This window comes from Pan paniscus, chromosome 5 (assembly GCF_029289425.2).
Source record: "Pan paniscus chromosome 5, NHGRI_mPanPan1-v2.0_pri, whole genome shotgun sequence".
NCBI classification, from domain to species: Eukaryota; Metazoa; Chordata; class Mammalia; order Primates; family Hominidae; genus Pan; species Pan paniscus.
This window is the reverse complement of record NC_073254.2, coordinates 118881945-118897917: the sequence shown is the minus strand read 5'-3', so window position 1 is coordinate 118897917 and position 15973 is coordinate 118881945. Positions and strand designations below refer to the sequence as shown.

The 15973-nt window shown below is 50.1% G+C and overlaps 1 protein-coding gene across 1 annotated transcript; it reads right to left on the bottom strand.

Annotated features, from left to right (window-relative positions):
• Positions 1-10153: 10153 nt before the first annotated feature.
• Positions 10154-14641, bottom strand: POU3F2 (POU class 3 homeobox 2). Its single transcript, XM_034962562.3, has one exon. The coding sequence runs from the start codon at positions 14261-14263 to the stop codon at positions 12932-12934; it is 1332 nt and encodes a 443-aa protein (XP_034818453.1). The 5' UTR covers positions 14264-14641; the 3' UTR covers positions 10154-12931.
• Positions 14642-15973: the final 1332 nt, after the last annotated feature.

Here is a 15973-nt window from a genome sequence, read left to right as displayed (position 1 = left end):
CTTCCAGACCCTCTACCAATTAACTCCATACACTGTTTCCCTTAGCAGCCCTCTCATGCCAGGTGCCAGCTCCTGCTCCCCGGCCCAGCCCAGCAAACCTGCTCGCCCTCTGCCTTTTCCTGCTTCCTGCCTCACATTGTGCCAGTTGCCTCCTACCCAGAGTGCCTACTCCACTTCTCTCTTCTTTCTGCCAAAGCATTCTTCCTTTTTTGTTTTTGAGATTGCTAAATCACCTCCTAACTTTGATTACTCTAAGAGTCCTAAAGTTCTGCATTTAGATCTGTTCTTTTGGAAATGCGTGTGTCTTCACGTACCTGCATTATCGACACCTTGCAGGGAGCAGTGCCCACATATCCTGGTTCAGGGACTCCGGCGCTTGGCGAGAAGTCCGGCTCTTTGGGGCTAGTGGCTTGGTCTTTTCCACGACCTGGTGAAAGTTCCTTTACTGCCAAGGCCTTGGCTCATGTCAGACCTGCATTCTCCCTGGATGTTCTGGTTCCTGCCTTGACTTCCCTTTCCCGCCCGTAATGTGCGCTGCCCTGGAGGTCTCAGGCAGCCACAGCCGCCCCTCTCCCCCCGACCCCATTGCGGTGGAACACCGGAAGGGTCAGGGCCCTCCAGGCGTTCGGAAGGCAACTATGTAGGAGATAGCACGGGCTGGGGCCGCTTGGGGAGGGGACTATAGGCTGCAGGTGGCTTCCCGGCAGAGGCCGCTTCCTGGTCTTCGTGAGGCGGCTTGGCCTGGGTCCTGAAAGGTGGCGGGGTGGCGGGGGGAGCCGCCAAGCCGAGGCCCGGCTGCTCCCCGAGGCCCCACTGCTCCCCTCTGTGTAGCGGCTTCAGACCCAGACCGCCTCTCGTCACCCCCGTGAGCTCCTGAGGACACGAAGTGTTCATAACTCTTGACCCCAGCACAGCCCAGGAGGCCCTGCGCTGCTCATGCGGCAAGAGGGAGGTCGGGAGGGCGCAGGCGCAGCCCTCTAGCCTCCCGCAGCGAAGCCGTACCTTCGTCCCTGCTTCGGCCATCGGAGCCTGCCCGACACACACAGGAGCCCTGGCTCCCCAGACGCCAGGCCTGGCTGGGCGTCCCAGGGGCCCTCCGCTCTCACCCAAAGGGGTGCCTGGCCTAGGCAGGCTCTGCTCGAGTGGCGGAGGGACCCCCACATTGCGCCGGCAGAATGGCCCTTGGGGAGGTGAGAGGACTTTCCGAGTGGAATGGGACCCCTAAGCCCACTCTAGGCACCGGCTTTCACCGCAGCGCCACTCCCGGCGACTCCAGGATGTCGCGGGGCGCCTGTGGGATCCACAGCGTCCTGATTTCCAAGTCCAGGGATGTGGCCCTGGGCCACTGGGGCTCTCTAGACGGGAGGCGTGTGTGGATTCGTGAAAAGCTGCGGGTGATTAGTGCTGCTGCTGTTTCGTGTGTGTGCTTGGTTTTAAGTGCATGAGCCTAGTATTCTCTTCCTAATCCAGGCTGCTATAAATGACACCACAGATGGACACTATAAACGTCAGGAGTTTGGAAGATGTTGAAGAAATGGAGTGCTTTGCAAGAGTACGGGGCTAGCCATCGCATCACAGGAGCTACAGTCGCTGCAGTCACTGGTATGTGGCGCCAGGGGCCCGACTGATCGTTTCAGCTACAAGTCAGGACCTGAACATGCTAAACACAAAATGTCTCCTGAGTGGCAGCCCCAATTTAAAGCTAAGCAGAATCGGTGGTGCCTTCCCTGGATAATGCAACTGAGATGACTGTTCCTGCATTTCTCTTCCCCCACACAAATAGACGTAAGGCTATATGGTTATTTTTAAGTTAGAAAACATTTACTTAAGCCAGGCACAGTGGCTCACATCTATAATCCCAGCACTTTGGGAGGCCGAGGTGGGGGAATTACTTGAGTTTAGGAGTTCCAGACCAGACTCTGCAACAAAGTGAGACATGGTGGCACATGCCTATAGTCCTAGTTACTGTGGAGGCTGAGATGGGAAGATCCCTTGAGCTCAGGAGTTCAAGGCTGTAGTGAGCTATGATTGCACCACCGCAATTCAGCCTGGGCGATGGAGAGAGACCCTGTCTCAAAAAACAAAACAACAAACATTTCTTATTAGTCACAGCAAAGACCTCCATTGGAGTTGGCAACAGTAGTGCTTCAGGTTGGATTTGCGGTAATTTATACAATGCTTTCATATACATTATTTCATCCGAGCCTTACTTCAACCCTGTTGCAAAGTTTAAAAAGGAATATTATCCACATTCTGCACATGAGAAAACTGAGATCTGAAGATGTCAACTGACTTTCCCCCGTTGCTGGTTAGTAAGCATAGAAGGATAGACAAACACATGTGTTCTGACTGCAAATCCTTTGCCCAGTTCCATTAATACTGCTGGGATCTGCCTGAAGTCCATGTCCTTTCTCTTCTTCTCCTTGTCGTGTTACTTTGGATAAAGGCGGAGGGAGAAAACAACATTCATGGTGCAAATGGCCCATAGTATGGGAGGACAAATGCACTGGGCTCTGAGGGAAGCAAAGTTCAGCTCCACAGGCTGAACTGATACCTTTGGTGGGAGTTTCTAGGGGAATGTTTTCCCTAGTCTGGAAAATTCTTCCATGGATGAGTTTCTGTTCAAGTGATCCACTTTTTAAAAAACTCACTTTTGAGTGGTAAAACTGAACAAACCTACTATAGAGCAAGAAGTGTCTGATGAAACCTGGGCTGGGTTAAAATAGCATTTGCTGGACTCCATTTTTGCTGATTGAAGCATTGTACCTGTTATTAACCGTGGCTTCTAACCTGGTATTCTGGTCTTAATGCCTGCCAAAAGCTGAGGCTTCTTAGAGAGACTAAAGACTTATCTGCTACAGCCTCAACATGTAGGAACTAAGGAACTGGGGAAGTGATTCTTTCTTCCTACCTTTGGGAACTTTTCTGGTATAGAACGTAGTGTCTTTTCTGGCTAAACTTTTCAAATATCTACTCAGGAATTACCTAGAACTAAATGTTTAGAAACCCTTGTAGGGGTCATATGCGTAGTCACCTTCATAAGTGTTTGCCTAGGAGGGGTTGAGGGAAAGAATGTAGAGTGAGGAAGGAGAGGAGTAAGGGGAAGGAGAATTGGATCTGAAACAAAAAGTTGTGCTGACTGGGAGGCTGTAAAATCAAAGGTAGTTCCGAGCCGATGCCACTGTGGGGCGCCAAAGTTCTACTCGGCTAAGGCCCGCCGCCTTCTTGGGTGCGAGAACAGAAGTCCTGGAGAACAGATGCACTGAGGGAAGAGAGCGGGGAGGAAGGAGGGAAGGGAGAGGAAAGGAGGGGTGGGGCTAGGGTGTCCTTTATTCTCCAGTTAAACTCGCCTGGGAGACTTTGTTACATAACAAGTCTGTGCGTGGGGGAAAGAAGACTTTGTTAGACGGAAAGAAGGAGGGTGTGGGGAGGGGGTGAAGCTCTTAGAAAAGAAGAAAATCTCGGAATACTGAGTTGACTTGGGAGCACAAACGGTCCTCGTGGCTTCAGAGACGCTGGGGCTTATTCTCAAACTGGGGCCACCACCTTTTTAAAAGGGCTAGCGAGGAGGGGAGTTAGGTTTAGAAAGGGTACGTTCCCCGACCCGCCACCCAACACATACAAACCATAGACCCCGCCCAACCTCCCGGCCCCTGGCCCCACTCGCTACCCCCTCCTATGCCTGGGTGCTGCTGCCTCCACGAAGCCGGGCTCTTTCTCCTCCGGGTAGCCGCGGCTCCATCTGCAGCCCCCGAGGACTCCTCAGCCGGGATAAAGGGCGGCCTCCCCCGCCTGCCAGCACCCAGGATGCTCAGCCGTCAGCTGCGGGGAGGCGCTGATTTCATTCCGGCGCGGCTTTCGCTGCGGGCGGCGAGGGGCGGACAGGCCGGGGCCCGCGGGGCGGGGCGGGACGGGGGAGGGAGGCAGCGGCCGCGACCTGGGGAGGCTGAGCGCCCCGGCCCCGCCAGGATTTATTACATCCCAGCCACTGGCAAAGGTTAGGAACGCGCATTTGGAGACGGGATAATCCAAGTTTAAATATTAAAAGTAAAAGCAGAATCGGTCGAATATTTACCTAGAGACTGAGCAGATCTCCCTTTGCGAGGGGAGAGGACTGTGGAGGAGCCGGGCTCCCAGGCCCGCGGCTCTAGCGCTGCGCTTCCCCAGTGGCATCGCCTGGGACGGCCAGGACCCACTTCTGAAGCTTCCTCAGACTGTGGTTAAGGGGGGCGGACCGCGGATCCCCTCGCTCTCCCAAGTCTATCGGAGTCGGTGGGGCTCGGTCCAGATCTTCTGCTTTGTATATTCTCTTTTTTAAGGGCCTCCCGGACCAACACAAAAGGTGGCGGAAAGTACGTTGGATCAATAGCAAAGATTGTTATTTAGATAACGAATTAATCTCCCTGTTATAGTACTTTTTGTAGTGAACTTTGCACCCCTTTCATAAGAAAAAGGAATTTAAAGAGAGAAGAAAGTCTCAAACAGGATTAAGGTTTTAATTACAATTCCCTATCGAAATAGTATGTTTGATGAGCTGATCTTATCAATTAATAGTAACATTAAAGCACAAGAAACAGATTCACGGAAATATGCTTAAAGGAGCCTTTAAAAAGTAATCGCACTCGGGGAACTAGTGGGGCAGGCGGCCAGCGATGCTGCGTCCGAGCAGATTTCGGATCCCCCTCTGCTCGGACTGGTCCAAGCGGGGCGCGCATCTGGGGCGCAGGATGGGGCGGGGGCGGCGGGCACGGCGCTGGGAGACCAGGCTACGCTGGTGGGAGGGAAATAATAAATAACAGACGCCTCTTCCAAGCCGAGGCCCACATCAAAGTTGGGGCCCCACAAGGGCCGTGCAGTTCACTGCATTTGGGTCAGCGTTATATTCCAGGGGCAAATAAAGTAATTTGAACATGCACCAACAGTTTTCCATAAAATACGAGTTAAAAGAAGTAATAGAACTAATCACTGTCTCCTCAAATCAAGTAGAAAACATTTCAATGCACTAATTAGAGTAATTAGAATAATAAGCCTCTGCCTATATGTGGTAAGACAATGTGTACAAACAACTTTATTTAATGTATACTGGTAATCAGCGATGCGTGCCTGCTTGAATGCTTAGTGCAATAAAACTACCCTCCGTCCGCCCAAACAATCAAATACAAATTAGTTTAATGATTGTGCCTGCTGAATGTCTTAGAAATCTACAGGCAGAGGCGAGTAAATAGAAGCATCCTTGTTTGCGTGCGACCCCGCCCGGGCTGGCCGCGGGGCCGGGTGAGTGGCCGCGGGCGGGTGCGGCGGGAGCAATCGGGAGGCTCCGCCGAGCCTGCAGAGGCCAGGCCCGGCGCCAGCACAGACCTGCGCCCCGCAGGAGCCCCTGCTGCTGCCCTTGGTCGCCTTCCCACTCCTCTCCCGCCAGCTTCCCGCCTCTGCGGCCCTGCGGTGCAGTTCTGGGCCCCAAACCCGCACATCCCCAGCTCGGCCTCACCTCCTCCGAGAGGTGAAAGGCCGCTTTAGAACTCTCCCACCGCCCGTTTGCGACGCTTTTCAGAGCTGAGTGATTTCCTCTCCTGGGGCGACTCATTCCAGGGGCCTCGGAGGGCTAAGAGGGATTTCTGCGGGCCCTGAGAGCCCCCAGTTCGCGGAGATGGACTCTAGGCCTCCAGTACTGAGGCGCGGCCCCTCACTTTCCGGGCCCTCAGCTCTGGCTTGAGATGCCGGGGTGCCCAGAGGGTCTCCCGGGCTCCCTTCTCTAGGGAACTGACTTTAGGCCCAGCAGGGGAGTGGTTTCCAGGGGGTCTAAGAATTCGTTTTCCCCCGTGCTTCAGCTCTTAAAGAGTAGGTTCCTCTTCATTGGAAGCAGGGAGCTGAGGTCAGAAACACCCAGAAGTTTGATGGGTGGGAGCTGAAGGAAACCTGCCTCAGAACTTTGCTCCCCAGCTCTCAGCTGTCCCCCTTCATTCTCGCAAATACCGCCCGCCCCCCTCAAAAAAGCAGGAAAAGCCCAGATTACTGTACTTCCCTGGGCAGCTGTCCCCCTTTCCTCTCCAGTCTTCCTGCACTTGTCTCATCTCCCTCTTTCTCTTGGGGCACCATCTTCCACAGTTGCCTCTGCCATGCAGGTGCAATGTCCTGGGCCCGACTCTGCAGAGTCAAGTGGAAAAGCCGGGCAGGCAAAAAGCTAGGAGACTCTCCTCCGGGCCTCGAACCCTTGTCACTCCTAGGCCCACTGCACCTCTGCCCCAGCCACGCGTGCCCCCAGAGAGGGCTTGCCAACTCCTGCGTCTAGATCCCACTTTCCCGGGGCGACGGTTATACCCAAGACATCTGGACTCCTCCTAATCGCCACCGCTAGCCTCTCCTGGGGGGCAAACCCACCAACCGTGCCCGTTACCCCTAGCCCACTTCCTTGGGAAGCGAGAGAGTGGAACAGCTCGACGTCCGAGCTGTTGACCCTTCCCCTGGGGGTCCGGGCGTCGAAGCCTGGGGAGCCGCAGAGAATCCCTGATTTCCAGGCAGGAACTCAGGGGCTGTTGGCAGCGTCCCGAGCGAAGGCCGGGGCTGGGAGTGCAGGGAGTGCCCCGCTCCTTTCCCTGTCTCTCTCCTCCCCGCGCTAGGCTGTCTGGGCCTTCGCGACAGCGGCCAGGGTCCCTGAGGTGGGGGGTGCGCGGCAAGGCCAAGGCACCTCTTTTGCGACTGGGCAAGGAGCAGATGTTGGCCGGCAGCACACTCGCCCGCCTTGTCCAGGTGCTGCACCAATTTTGAAGCAATATTTGTTAGGGGAACAACATCAACAAAAAGTTATTAATGCCAAATAATTGTCTCCAGAATCATGTGCTGTAGAACATAACAGTTCCCCTGACGAAATGAGATTTCTTAACAGGAGGAGGAAAAGAACTCCTAACACTTTCCACATAGATTTGCCTGAACCTTGAAGCCCAGTGATTTACAATGGCTAATTTGTGTTACAAACCCACAAGAAACTTTCTTTTTCCCATCCTCCTGCCAAAGTCTCTGTGGCCATATTTTTTGTTGTGTGGCCTTTTTTTCCTTCTTTCCTTTTTAAACAACAAACCCAAAGGAAACACTGGTGGGAGGAAAAATACATTACCCAAATAAAAAAGGACGCAAATTCAAATTTAGTCCACAGTGAGATTTCCTATTGCCGTCGCTCGACACACAGAGTTAATCTTATACAATTCATAACAATCAAAATCCCCTCCATATCCCTCAGATGGGGTCCTAGTGCTCCCCTGTCTTCCTAAAATTGGTGACAACTACGTCTTTGTGGGGGATTTATTTCCTTCTTTTTTTCTAGATGACAGCTCCCCATTCTGAGAGCAGAGAGCTGTTTGCCGCCAACTAGAGACCACTCCAGAGCCTAGGCTCTTCACGCACAAACCGCATATGGAAGTCCCCCCCTCCCCAAATCCCAGACAAAGAGCTATAAAAACTCAGAAAGACATGGAAGGAATAAACTTTAGGCTATAGATGCACTTTTACTGGTGTATTAAATAACATTTCAGACCTTTTTTTTTAAAAAAAGAAAGGCAACTTAATCTCACCAACAATCAGAATTCTAGGAACAATAAAAGAGGCCAGGATTGTTTTGATGGGATATTAAATTATTTCTAAAACCTCTAACAGCTAAGTCAAGCAGAGGTGTCTTTAAGATAAAGGAAGGTACTATATGATTAAGTTTATTAACTTTTCTTCTTTTAAAGGAGGGAACAAATTTCCCAGTTTCCCACCAAACACCAGAAAAATGTTAAAATATTCATTGTTTCCTTATCTCCTTATCAGCCAAGCAAGGCCTTAGGAAAATGAAAAAAGCCATTTTCTGGTACCCTCATGCCTGCCTGATAAGGAGGCATTAAAATAACACAGGACCAGTTCTGAAAACCTGGGTCAGTTAATTCCATGATTTGTTAGCTGGGTGGCAGGCCCCTGCCACTTTTGCCTTGTTTCCCATCCTGAATCAAATGGTGGGAATAGGTAGCAGAAGCCCTGATTCTTTCCTATGGCCATCTGCCCCTTGTTAAAAGAATATGCATCATTGAAAAGTAAACTTTCCTAAACAGGGAAAATGTTTATAAAAAACTTAGTTGTACATTCCATTTAGTTATAATATCAAGATTCATAGTACTCCAAGATGCATCTTTTTCTTTCATTTAAAATAAACACTGTCCTTTGCCCTACTCACTGAAATATACAAGCAGACCCAAAGAATCACTTTTACCTTTGACCCTCACTTCACCAGCCTTCTTTCTTTTTCCGTACAAGTTCCATTCTTTGCCTGATTTTTAAACTTGTGTTGAAATTCAATAGAATCTAGAACAGAGTTCTATAAACTGTTTGAAAATTCAACCAAGACAAATCACAGAGACTAGTGATAGAAAGATAATTTAACCTGGCTCCCCAGCACTACTCAAACTGCCTCCAAAGTAAGGCAAGTGAAAAGCAAATGAATGCAGCATATAGACATACATGCAGGTACCAATGCACCCAAATGCCACCCCCTCCCTCATTGCTGCTGTTGCATCTCTTTATTAGTTGCTTTTGAAAAAAGAAGGTAGATGAGTGTCTTTACCAAAGCCATTTCACCAGAAATTTTGCCAACCAGTGTGTGGCCTCCACTGGTAGGAGCAGGAAGGGAAGAGGAAGAGAACAGTGCTTTTGTTGCTACCATCTGAAATATAAAGGCGGCTACTTCGTGGGAACCGAGAATGTTTAGGATGGCCAAACGTAATATTATTTGTGGCTATTCCCTCCATCTGACCTTCACATAACTCTTTTTCACATGGTCATTTCTCCCCTACATTATTACATAAATTTTAAAAGTAACATATTTTGAAGAAACACAGGAGGTCTTTGGGATAGCTGTATTCTGCATTGTCTTAGGAGAAAGAAAGGGTTTGTTGTGACGGCTAGCCAACATCTTAGGGGCAACTGCCCCAGAAATTTCTCCCAGTGGCAGTGATGGGGTTTTCCACCTTAGTGTGTAATACATTCCCCAAACCAGTGTGGCAACTATTCGAGTAGCCTTAGGATCTGAACAGAAAGCATGGGTCAAAACCATGGTGTGCACGTTTAACATGTGATGGTTTCCACTCAGCAGCCCCTGTGGCTAAGAACAAAAATGCCTTCTCAAGGTCCACTAAAATGCCCTGCAGAGGGCAGATGCTGCTTGTTTTCTGCCTGCAGTGGAGGAGAATATTGACCCAGAACTCAAATCTATACCCAGCTTAAACATTTTACCCATCAGCATGTCTGCGGTCACAAAACACTTCTTCTTTCTGTCACTTCTTGTTCAGACTATTGATAAGATCATTTGGTGGAATCTGTTTGAGACCCATGTAATATTGACTAGGAGTTAGAAAAGATGATCAGATGTAATAAGCCCAGAAACTACTTTTTAAAATGGACATTTATACTTAAACCAATGTTCCAAGGAGGGCTTTAAATACATCAGCAAACTTGTAAACTGATCCAACACTGCTTGAAATTCTCACTAACCTTAAAACGGATTTTGGTACTGTTTCATCTAAGATTGTCTGAAACAATCTGTTATTAGCATCACGGCTTGAATCTCTCCCATATGTTCTTTTTTTTTCTTTACTTGCTTTAAAGCCCATTTGTATGCCTAATGAAAAATAGACACAATTGTATAAACCATTGTAAAATTCATCTTTTTATGCAAACCAAACAGGAATAATGTATAGGATCTACTTCTAATCATTTAGTAAACACACAATAGTATACTATCAGGGTTATTCTTTGTTAAGAGATATTTATAAATTATTAAAAATAATAATCTACTAAATCCTGCTTTTCTGTAGATCCCAAATTATTTGAGGACCTATGGGTAGAGATCAAAGTCCACCTAGTTCCACTGATGTTCTCCAAAACAGCACAATCGAATAAGGTATAGTTAACCTGGAAAGAAGATGCAGGCATATCTGCATATGTTTAAAGGGGACAAACATCTCTTTGTAGGACCATGAAATGGCAAGCAAATTGAAGCTCAAACCCAATGACCATTTCAATTTAATGCTACAGGCATAGTGACTGAAAGATTTGGGACTGATAGTTTTTGCAAAGTAAAGTGAATTAGACCAGTAGTCTCCATTAAAAAAAAAAAAGCCTCTGAAAGTTATGAACATCAAATCTGGCAGTATATGCATAAAATTTATTCCAAAACTTTATGAAGTATAAAGGAAGGAAAGTGTTTTACACACAACTCAACTCAGTCAATTTAAGGTCTAGGGTTTTCCCCCCTTAAAACTTGGCACTATCTTTAAAAATAAAATAAAGATATTTCAATAATTAGAACAAACTATGAAGGTATTGTGCATTTCTGTTTTATGTAGATAATAAAATATTACTTTAACATAAATATATAAGGATCTCTGCATTTTTATTTTCCCCACAAGCACAACCAAATGTACCAAAACAAAGTATTTTTTAAGAGACTGAACAAAAAAATTACATCCCATATAGATTTTGCTCACCTATTCATTTAAAGCTACAGAAAAACAGTTTCCAGAACCTTTTTGTTTCAAAAGAAATAAATATACATTGAGGCAGGCCACTTAAAAATGATATGAAAATATTTCCCTGGGTAGCATTAAAAAAAAAGAAAAATAGACAAAGAAACATTTAAACTATTTCTGCATTTCAAAAGACAGATATTAAACATATATACATAGTGGTAAGGTTCAGTGGTAACTTTCATCTTAGTAAACCTATAAGAGTCAGAGAAGCTGTAGACACATTCTCTGAACTCCAGCTTCTGACCTTACCTACTTGGTAATAAGTATCTGGAAATTCATTTCCTCCCTTTACCAGTGGCTATTTGCCCTGCTCTGGATAGCTTCACGAAAGGCCAGTTCCCATACCTCAGGAACGAGCAGCGTGATGCACCCGAAGCAGCTCGGTGCCCATCTCCTTGTGACATTCATTGGGGGAAATGAAATACAGGCAAATAAATATGCCCATTATAAGTCACCATTTATCTTGCAAAAACATGGAAAATGAAACAATCACAGGTGTTTGAAAAGACAATATAAAGCATATTTCCTAAAACCTTAAAGACTACTGAGTGCAATGCTAATCTGATGCTGAACCATAATTTTATGGTAGTGAGACTTTCATTTTTTAAAATAAAAATTTATCTAATACCTAACTGGAAAAAAACCCCCAAACTTTTAAGATTAATAAAAAGTGTTTTCCCTTTTAGCGCCCTTTTGTGCTGATTTTTCTTTTAAATTTTAACTGATCACAGTTTAATGGTATTTATTTTCAATACAGTTACAAGTTTTTTCACCTACACTTTCCAGTAGAGTCTTTTGTGTTTGGAGTTAACCGTTTTCCATCAAGATAAGGTCAAAAATTCACTTAAAACTATTAACAAAGGGGAGAAAGGAAGGATTGAAAATGGCATTTTTTTTTTCACTTCATTTGCCTTCCTTAGTGAAAGAGGGGGCAGAAAGCTGTCCAAGTCAAAGTGGTGTATTCTGCAATAAATTACAGGAAAAGAGGGTGTGGGACCCTAAATATGACTTGATAAACAAATGAGCTAGTGAAGACAAAACCTGTCTACTGCGTGGAGATCGTCAGTGTATGCTGTGGGTATCTGTGTGCTAAAAAACACAGTCTTATGCATACACTATTAAGTTCCTGGGTCTTTTTTTATGTAAAAAAAAAAAAGCTATTAGAGAAACAAAGTTTAACTGCTGCTGTCAGCACAAATAATTCTTCATAATTGTTACTAAAACTGAAGGTAGAGAACTATATAGGGATATCTAAAGATATGTACTTCCCTAGTTCTCTTCAAAGTGCCACTTTCTTTCTGCTGGACAACTCTGGAAATATATTTAACCTCCACATTTCCTCTGAGCTCTTTCACAATGGGCCCGCCTGATAAAATGAAGCAATCAGTCACTCACTATCGATTTTTCTTTTTTCTTCCCTCCATAACCTCCCCCAGAAACACTGCCTGAAAATGAAGTTTACTTTGTGGCTGGTAACAACAACCAATGCTTATTTTTATATTCCAAACCGGATTCTTGCCTTCGATAAAGCGGGTAGACCATGCACATTTCCTGAAATCAGAGAACTGTCTATTTTGTATGAAGCCAATCCTTTTGCTTTGGTAAGAGGAACAAATAGATGTTACACCCTCGTAAGGGGAATGTGAAGGTAACCAAAGTTCACAAACAGTACGAACAAGGGGCAACACAAGAACATTAGAAATGGAGAGTGGCCAAGAGCTGGCTTCAACTCTCTCCGATGAATAAAGCAAAGCAAAACAAAATCCCCCAAAACGGCAACTCCCAAATTAACGGTGGGGAGAAAGAGAAAATATGCTCATGAATTTGTTCATGTAAACTTCAGTTTTCTTGCAGTGCAAATTTATGTGGTTAAATTTTGCCTATATGAAAGAACATGTGTATTTTTTCCTCTTTCCTGATGGGAATCCACAATAAATAAACACAGCAGCATGTGCCAACTCTAAGCATCAGGAAGCTGCATTTTGTGTTTATCATGGTTTGGTGGATTTTTTTTTCCTTTTTGGTAATTTATTTAGTTTTGCCAGGTATTTATCTCAGTGCTTGCCATCTCTCTGTCTCTCTCTCTTTCTAGCTATCACACACTCTCCTCACTCTCTCCAGGAGACACTCCACTCCATTGCCTGGTTACTCGCCTGCAAAGGTCAAAACACATCATTACACCTGCTACCTTTAAAGGATAGTCCAGTGTCTTAGTTGCTTTCCTTTTGCCTTATTTTTTTTCTTTTTAAGGGACGGGGAAATAATAATTAAAAATAAAAGAACAATCAGAAGTTAGAGAGGGAACAAGAGGGCCGGGAAAGGGCCAAGGACCGAAGGGGAGGGGGAGCCCCGCGCTCTGCCCCTTCCCCAGCTCGAGTTCACTGGACGGGCGTCTGCACCCCGTGGTGTGGTGGAGTGTCCCTACTCCCCCCGTACACATCCTCGGCGCCCGGCAGAGTCCCTCCGGGAGGGGTCATCCTTTTCTCTTTCTGTCTCCTGTTACAAAACCAAACTCTCACCACCTCCTTCTCCAGCTGTAAGCTGTCCGCGAGGGAGGTGATCTCCTGGGCCGAGGGCTTGGGGCATTTGAGGAAATGGCTCTCCAGAGCCCCCTTGACGCTCACCTCGATGGAGGTCCGCTTTTTCCGCTTGCGCCCTTGCGCTGCGATCTTGTCTATGCTCGTGGGGCTGCCCGAGGACGAGTCCGCCTCCTCCAACCACTTGTTCAACAAAGGCTTCAGCTTGCACATGTTCTTGAAGCTCAGCTGCAGGGCCTCAAACCTGCAGATGGTGGTCTGCGAGAACACGTTGCCATACAGGGTTCCCAGAGCCAGCCCCACGTCCGCTTGGGTAAATCCCAGTTTGATCCGCCGCTGCTTGAACTGCTTGGCGAACTGCTCCAGGTCGTCCGAGGTCGGTGTGTCCTCGTCCGAGTGCGGGTCGTGGTGCGCGCCTGGGTGGCCAGGCGGACCCTGCGGGGGCGGCGGGGGCGGCGGCTGCTGGTGTGGGTGCGAGTGCGGGTGCGGGTGGTGGTCGGCATGGTGTGGCTCATCGTGCGCGTCCCGCAGGCCGTGGTGGTGCAGCCCGGCCGGCTGCCCGCCGGCGCCCAGCATGCCGTTCACCGTGAAGCTGGGCTGCGAGTAGAGCAAGCCGCCGTTGGACGCTCCCATGGAGGGTGGGAGGTGCGCTGCAGCCGCCGCGCTCCGCCATGCCCCGGGCCCCGGGTGGTGGTTAGCGGCGTGGTGCACCAGATGCGGCGGCCGCTGTTGCTGCTGCTGCTGCTGCTGTTGCTGCTGTTGCTGCTGCTGTTGCTGTTGCTGCTGCTGGTGCTGCTGCTGCAGGGCGCCTGGCCCGTGCAGCTCGTCGCCGCGGCCGCCCTGCTGCACCACCACCGAGGGCTTGATGTCCGGCTGGCCCAGGGGGCTGGTGGACCACGGGGAGCCGTCGCCGCCGCCCCCGCCGCCGCCCCCGCCCCCCCCGCCGCCGCCGCCGCCCCCGCCGCCGCCGCCGTGGGACAGCGCGGTGATCCACTGGTGAGCGTGGCTGAGCGGGTGTCCGTTGCTCTGCAGAGCGCCGTAGTCGCCCTGCACCAGGCTCTGCGCTTCGCGGTAGCCCCCCGCGCCCTGCTGCATGCCGCCGGGCGGCTCGGCGTGCACGATGGAGGCGCTGGAGGTGAGCAGGCTGTAGTGGTTAGACGCTGCGGTCGCCATGACTCTCGGAGCCGGACTGAGCGCTCCGGTTAAAGGAGCCGCGCATTTGACAGTTACTTTTTCGCCTCGGGCTCCCTCTCCTCGCTCGCTCTTTATGTCTCCTCTCTCTCCCACAGCGGGCAGCTCCGACGCCCGCTCCGACGCCTTCTGTTGCTGCTCCTGCTATTACTGCTGCTGCTGCCGCCGCCGCCGCCTCCCGCCCGCCCTCGCTCTCTTTCTCCTCCTCTCCCTCCTTCTCGCTCTCGCTCACTCTCTGACTAGCTCGGCGCTCCCCCCTCTCCCTGCTCTCTCCAGCTCTCTCCCGCTCTCTTGGCAGCGCCGGCTCGCAGCGGCACGCGCCTGGGCCCCGCCCCCTCCGCCCCCTCCCATTGGCTCCGCGCCCTTTGATTTACGTGGATACCGCTAGCAACCTCCCAGGCCGGCGCCACTGATTGGCGCAGAGCTGCTCCCTCCCCCTCCCCCGGGCTCGGAGTCCTCCTAGCCCTCCTCCCCGTCCCCTTCGCCTCCCGATTCAGATTCTCTCAGTTCTCACCCCCCCGCTTCTTCCTCACCCGGGGCCTCCTCCGCCCTCTCTCGGATGGGCCCCGCCCCCCATCTGTCTCCCAGGCAGAGAAGACCGGCAGGGGGGCGGTCTCGGTGCTCTTATCGGCCACAGACACTTGGAAGACTTGGATTGGGGTGGGGGGCGGGAGGCAGTGGTGTCCACTTTCGTTTCCCAATAGGGCTTTAAGATGGGGAAACGGAGGGGGTAAGGGAAAAGCTGGGTCGCACCGAGCCAGCAGGAGTCGGATTTTTATTCACCTAGGGACACACACACAGTGTGTATCTCTTAAACCTAGAGCCAAGAGCCAGACTTGTTCCCCTGTTCAACTCTCCTTGCATCCCACGGTTAGAATTTCAGTGCACAAGTGTCTCTTGCTCCAGGGTGTGCGGACACTTCTGCCCAAAGCTCTTCTCCTTCCCCTCTACCCCGCGGCTAGCACAGGCTCTCTTCCTTTTAGGTTCCAGGCCCAATTGTCTCCCACTCCCTTGGGGAAAGAACCCCGAGAGAGGCAGGCTCAGCCCGCACCGCGGCTTGTAAGTCATTCCCATCAAGGCTCGGAGTTGCTTGCTCTGACAGCGTAGCAGTCTGAACTGAAAACAAAACAAAACTCTAAAAGTCTCTCCGTCAGATTCACACGCCGGCGCGTGCAGTTTTTGGTTTAGAAAACTAGAAGCCTGCGTGGGCTCCGTCTTGTGCGAGGCTGCCGGAGTGCTGGCGAGGGGTGTGCGGCCTTGTGGGGGCGGCGCAGTCGCCAAAGGCCGCTCCGGGAAGCCGCGCGGAGGGGCTGCGTGCGCGATTCCCCGTGCTCCTACTGCTGGTAGGTGCAACTTTTCCGTTAGCCCCTTGGGAAGGAGGAAGAGTGTGTGAAGCAAATGGGCTGATGCCAGGGGAACCTTCCTAATCAGTAACTTCGGTGGGCGCTAGCGGGTGGGGTTAGTCTATGTCTTTGGCGCTCCCTGGCCAAGCTCCCAGCTCAGCTTTCAACAGTGAACTCCAGAGCAAGACTATGGGACCATGCACACGCAGCGCCGCTCTACGGAGCGCGGGCGCGTCGCGCCATCAGTTCTTTAGCCGCCCAGAGCAGGTGCCGCCTGCGAGTTTCCGAGCCTGCAAGCCCGGTAGCTAGAACTTGGGCGCGGACCCAGGCTGGAGCGGCGTGACCGCCA

What these genes read in the sequence shown, in the direction of transcription:
- POU3F2 (XM_034962562.3), bottom strand. Translation starts at nt 14,263, where the DNA reads ATGGCGACCGCAGCGTCTAACCACTACAGCCTGCTCACCTCCAGCGCC.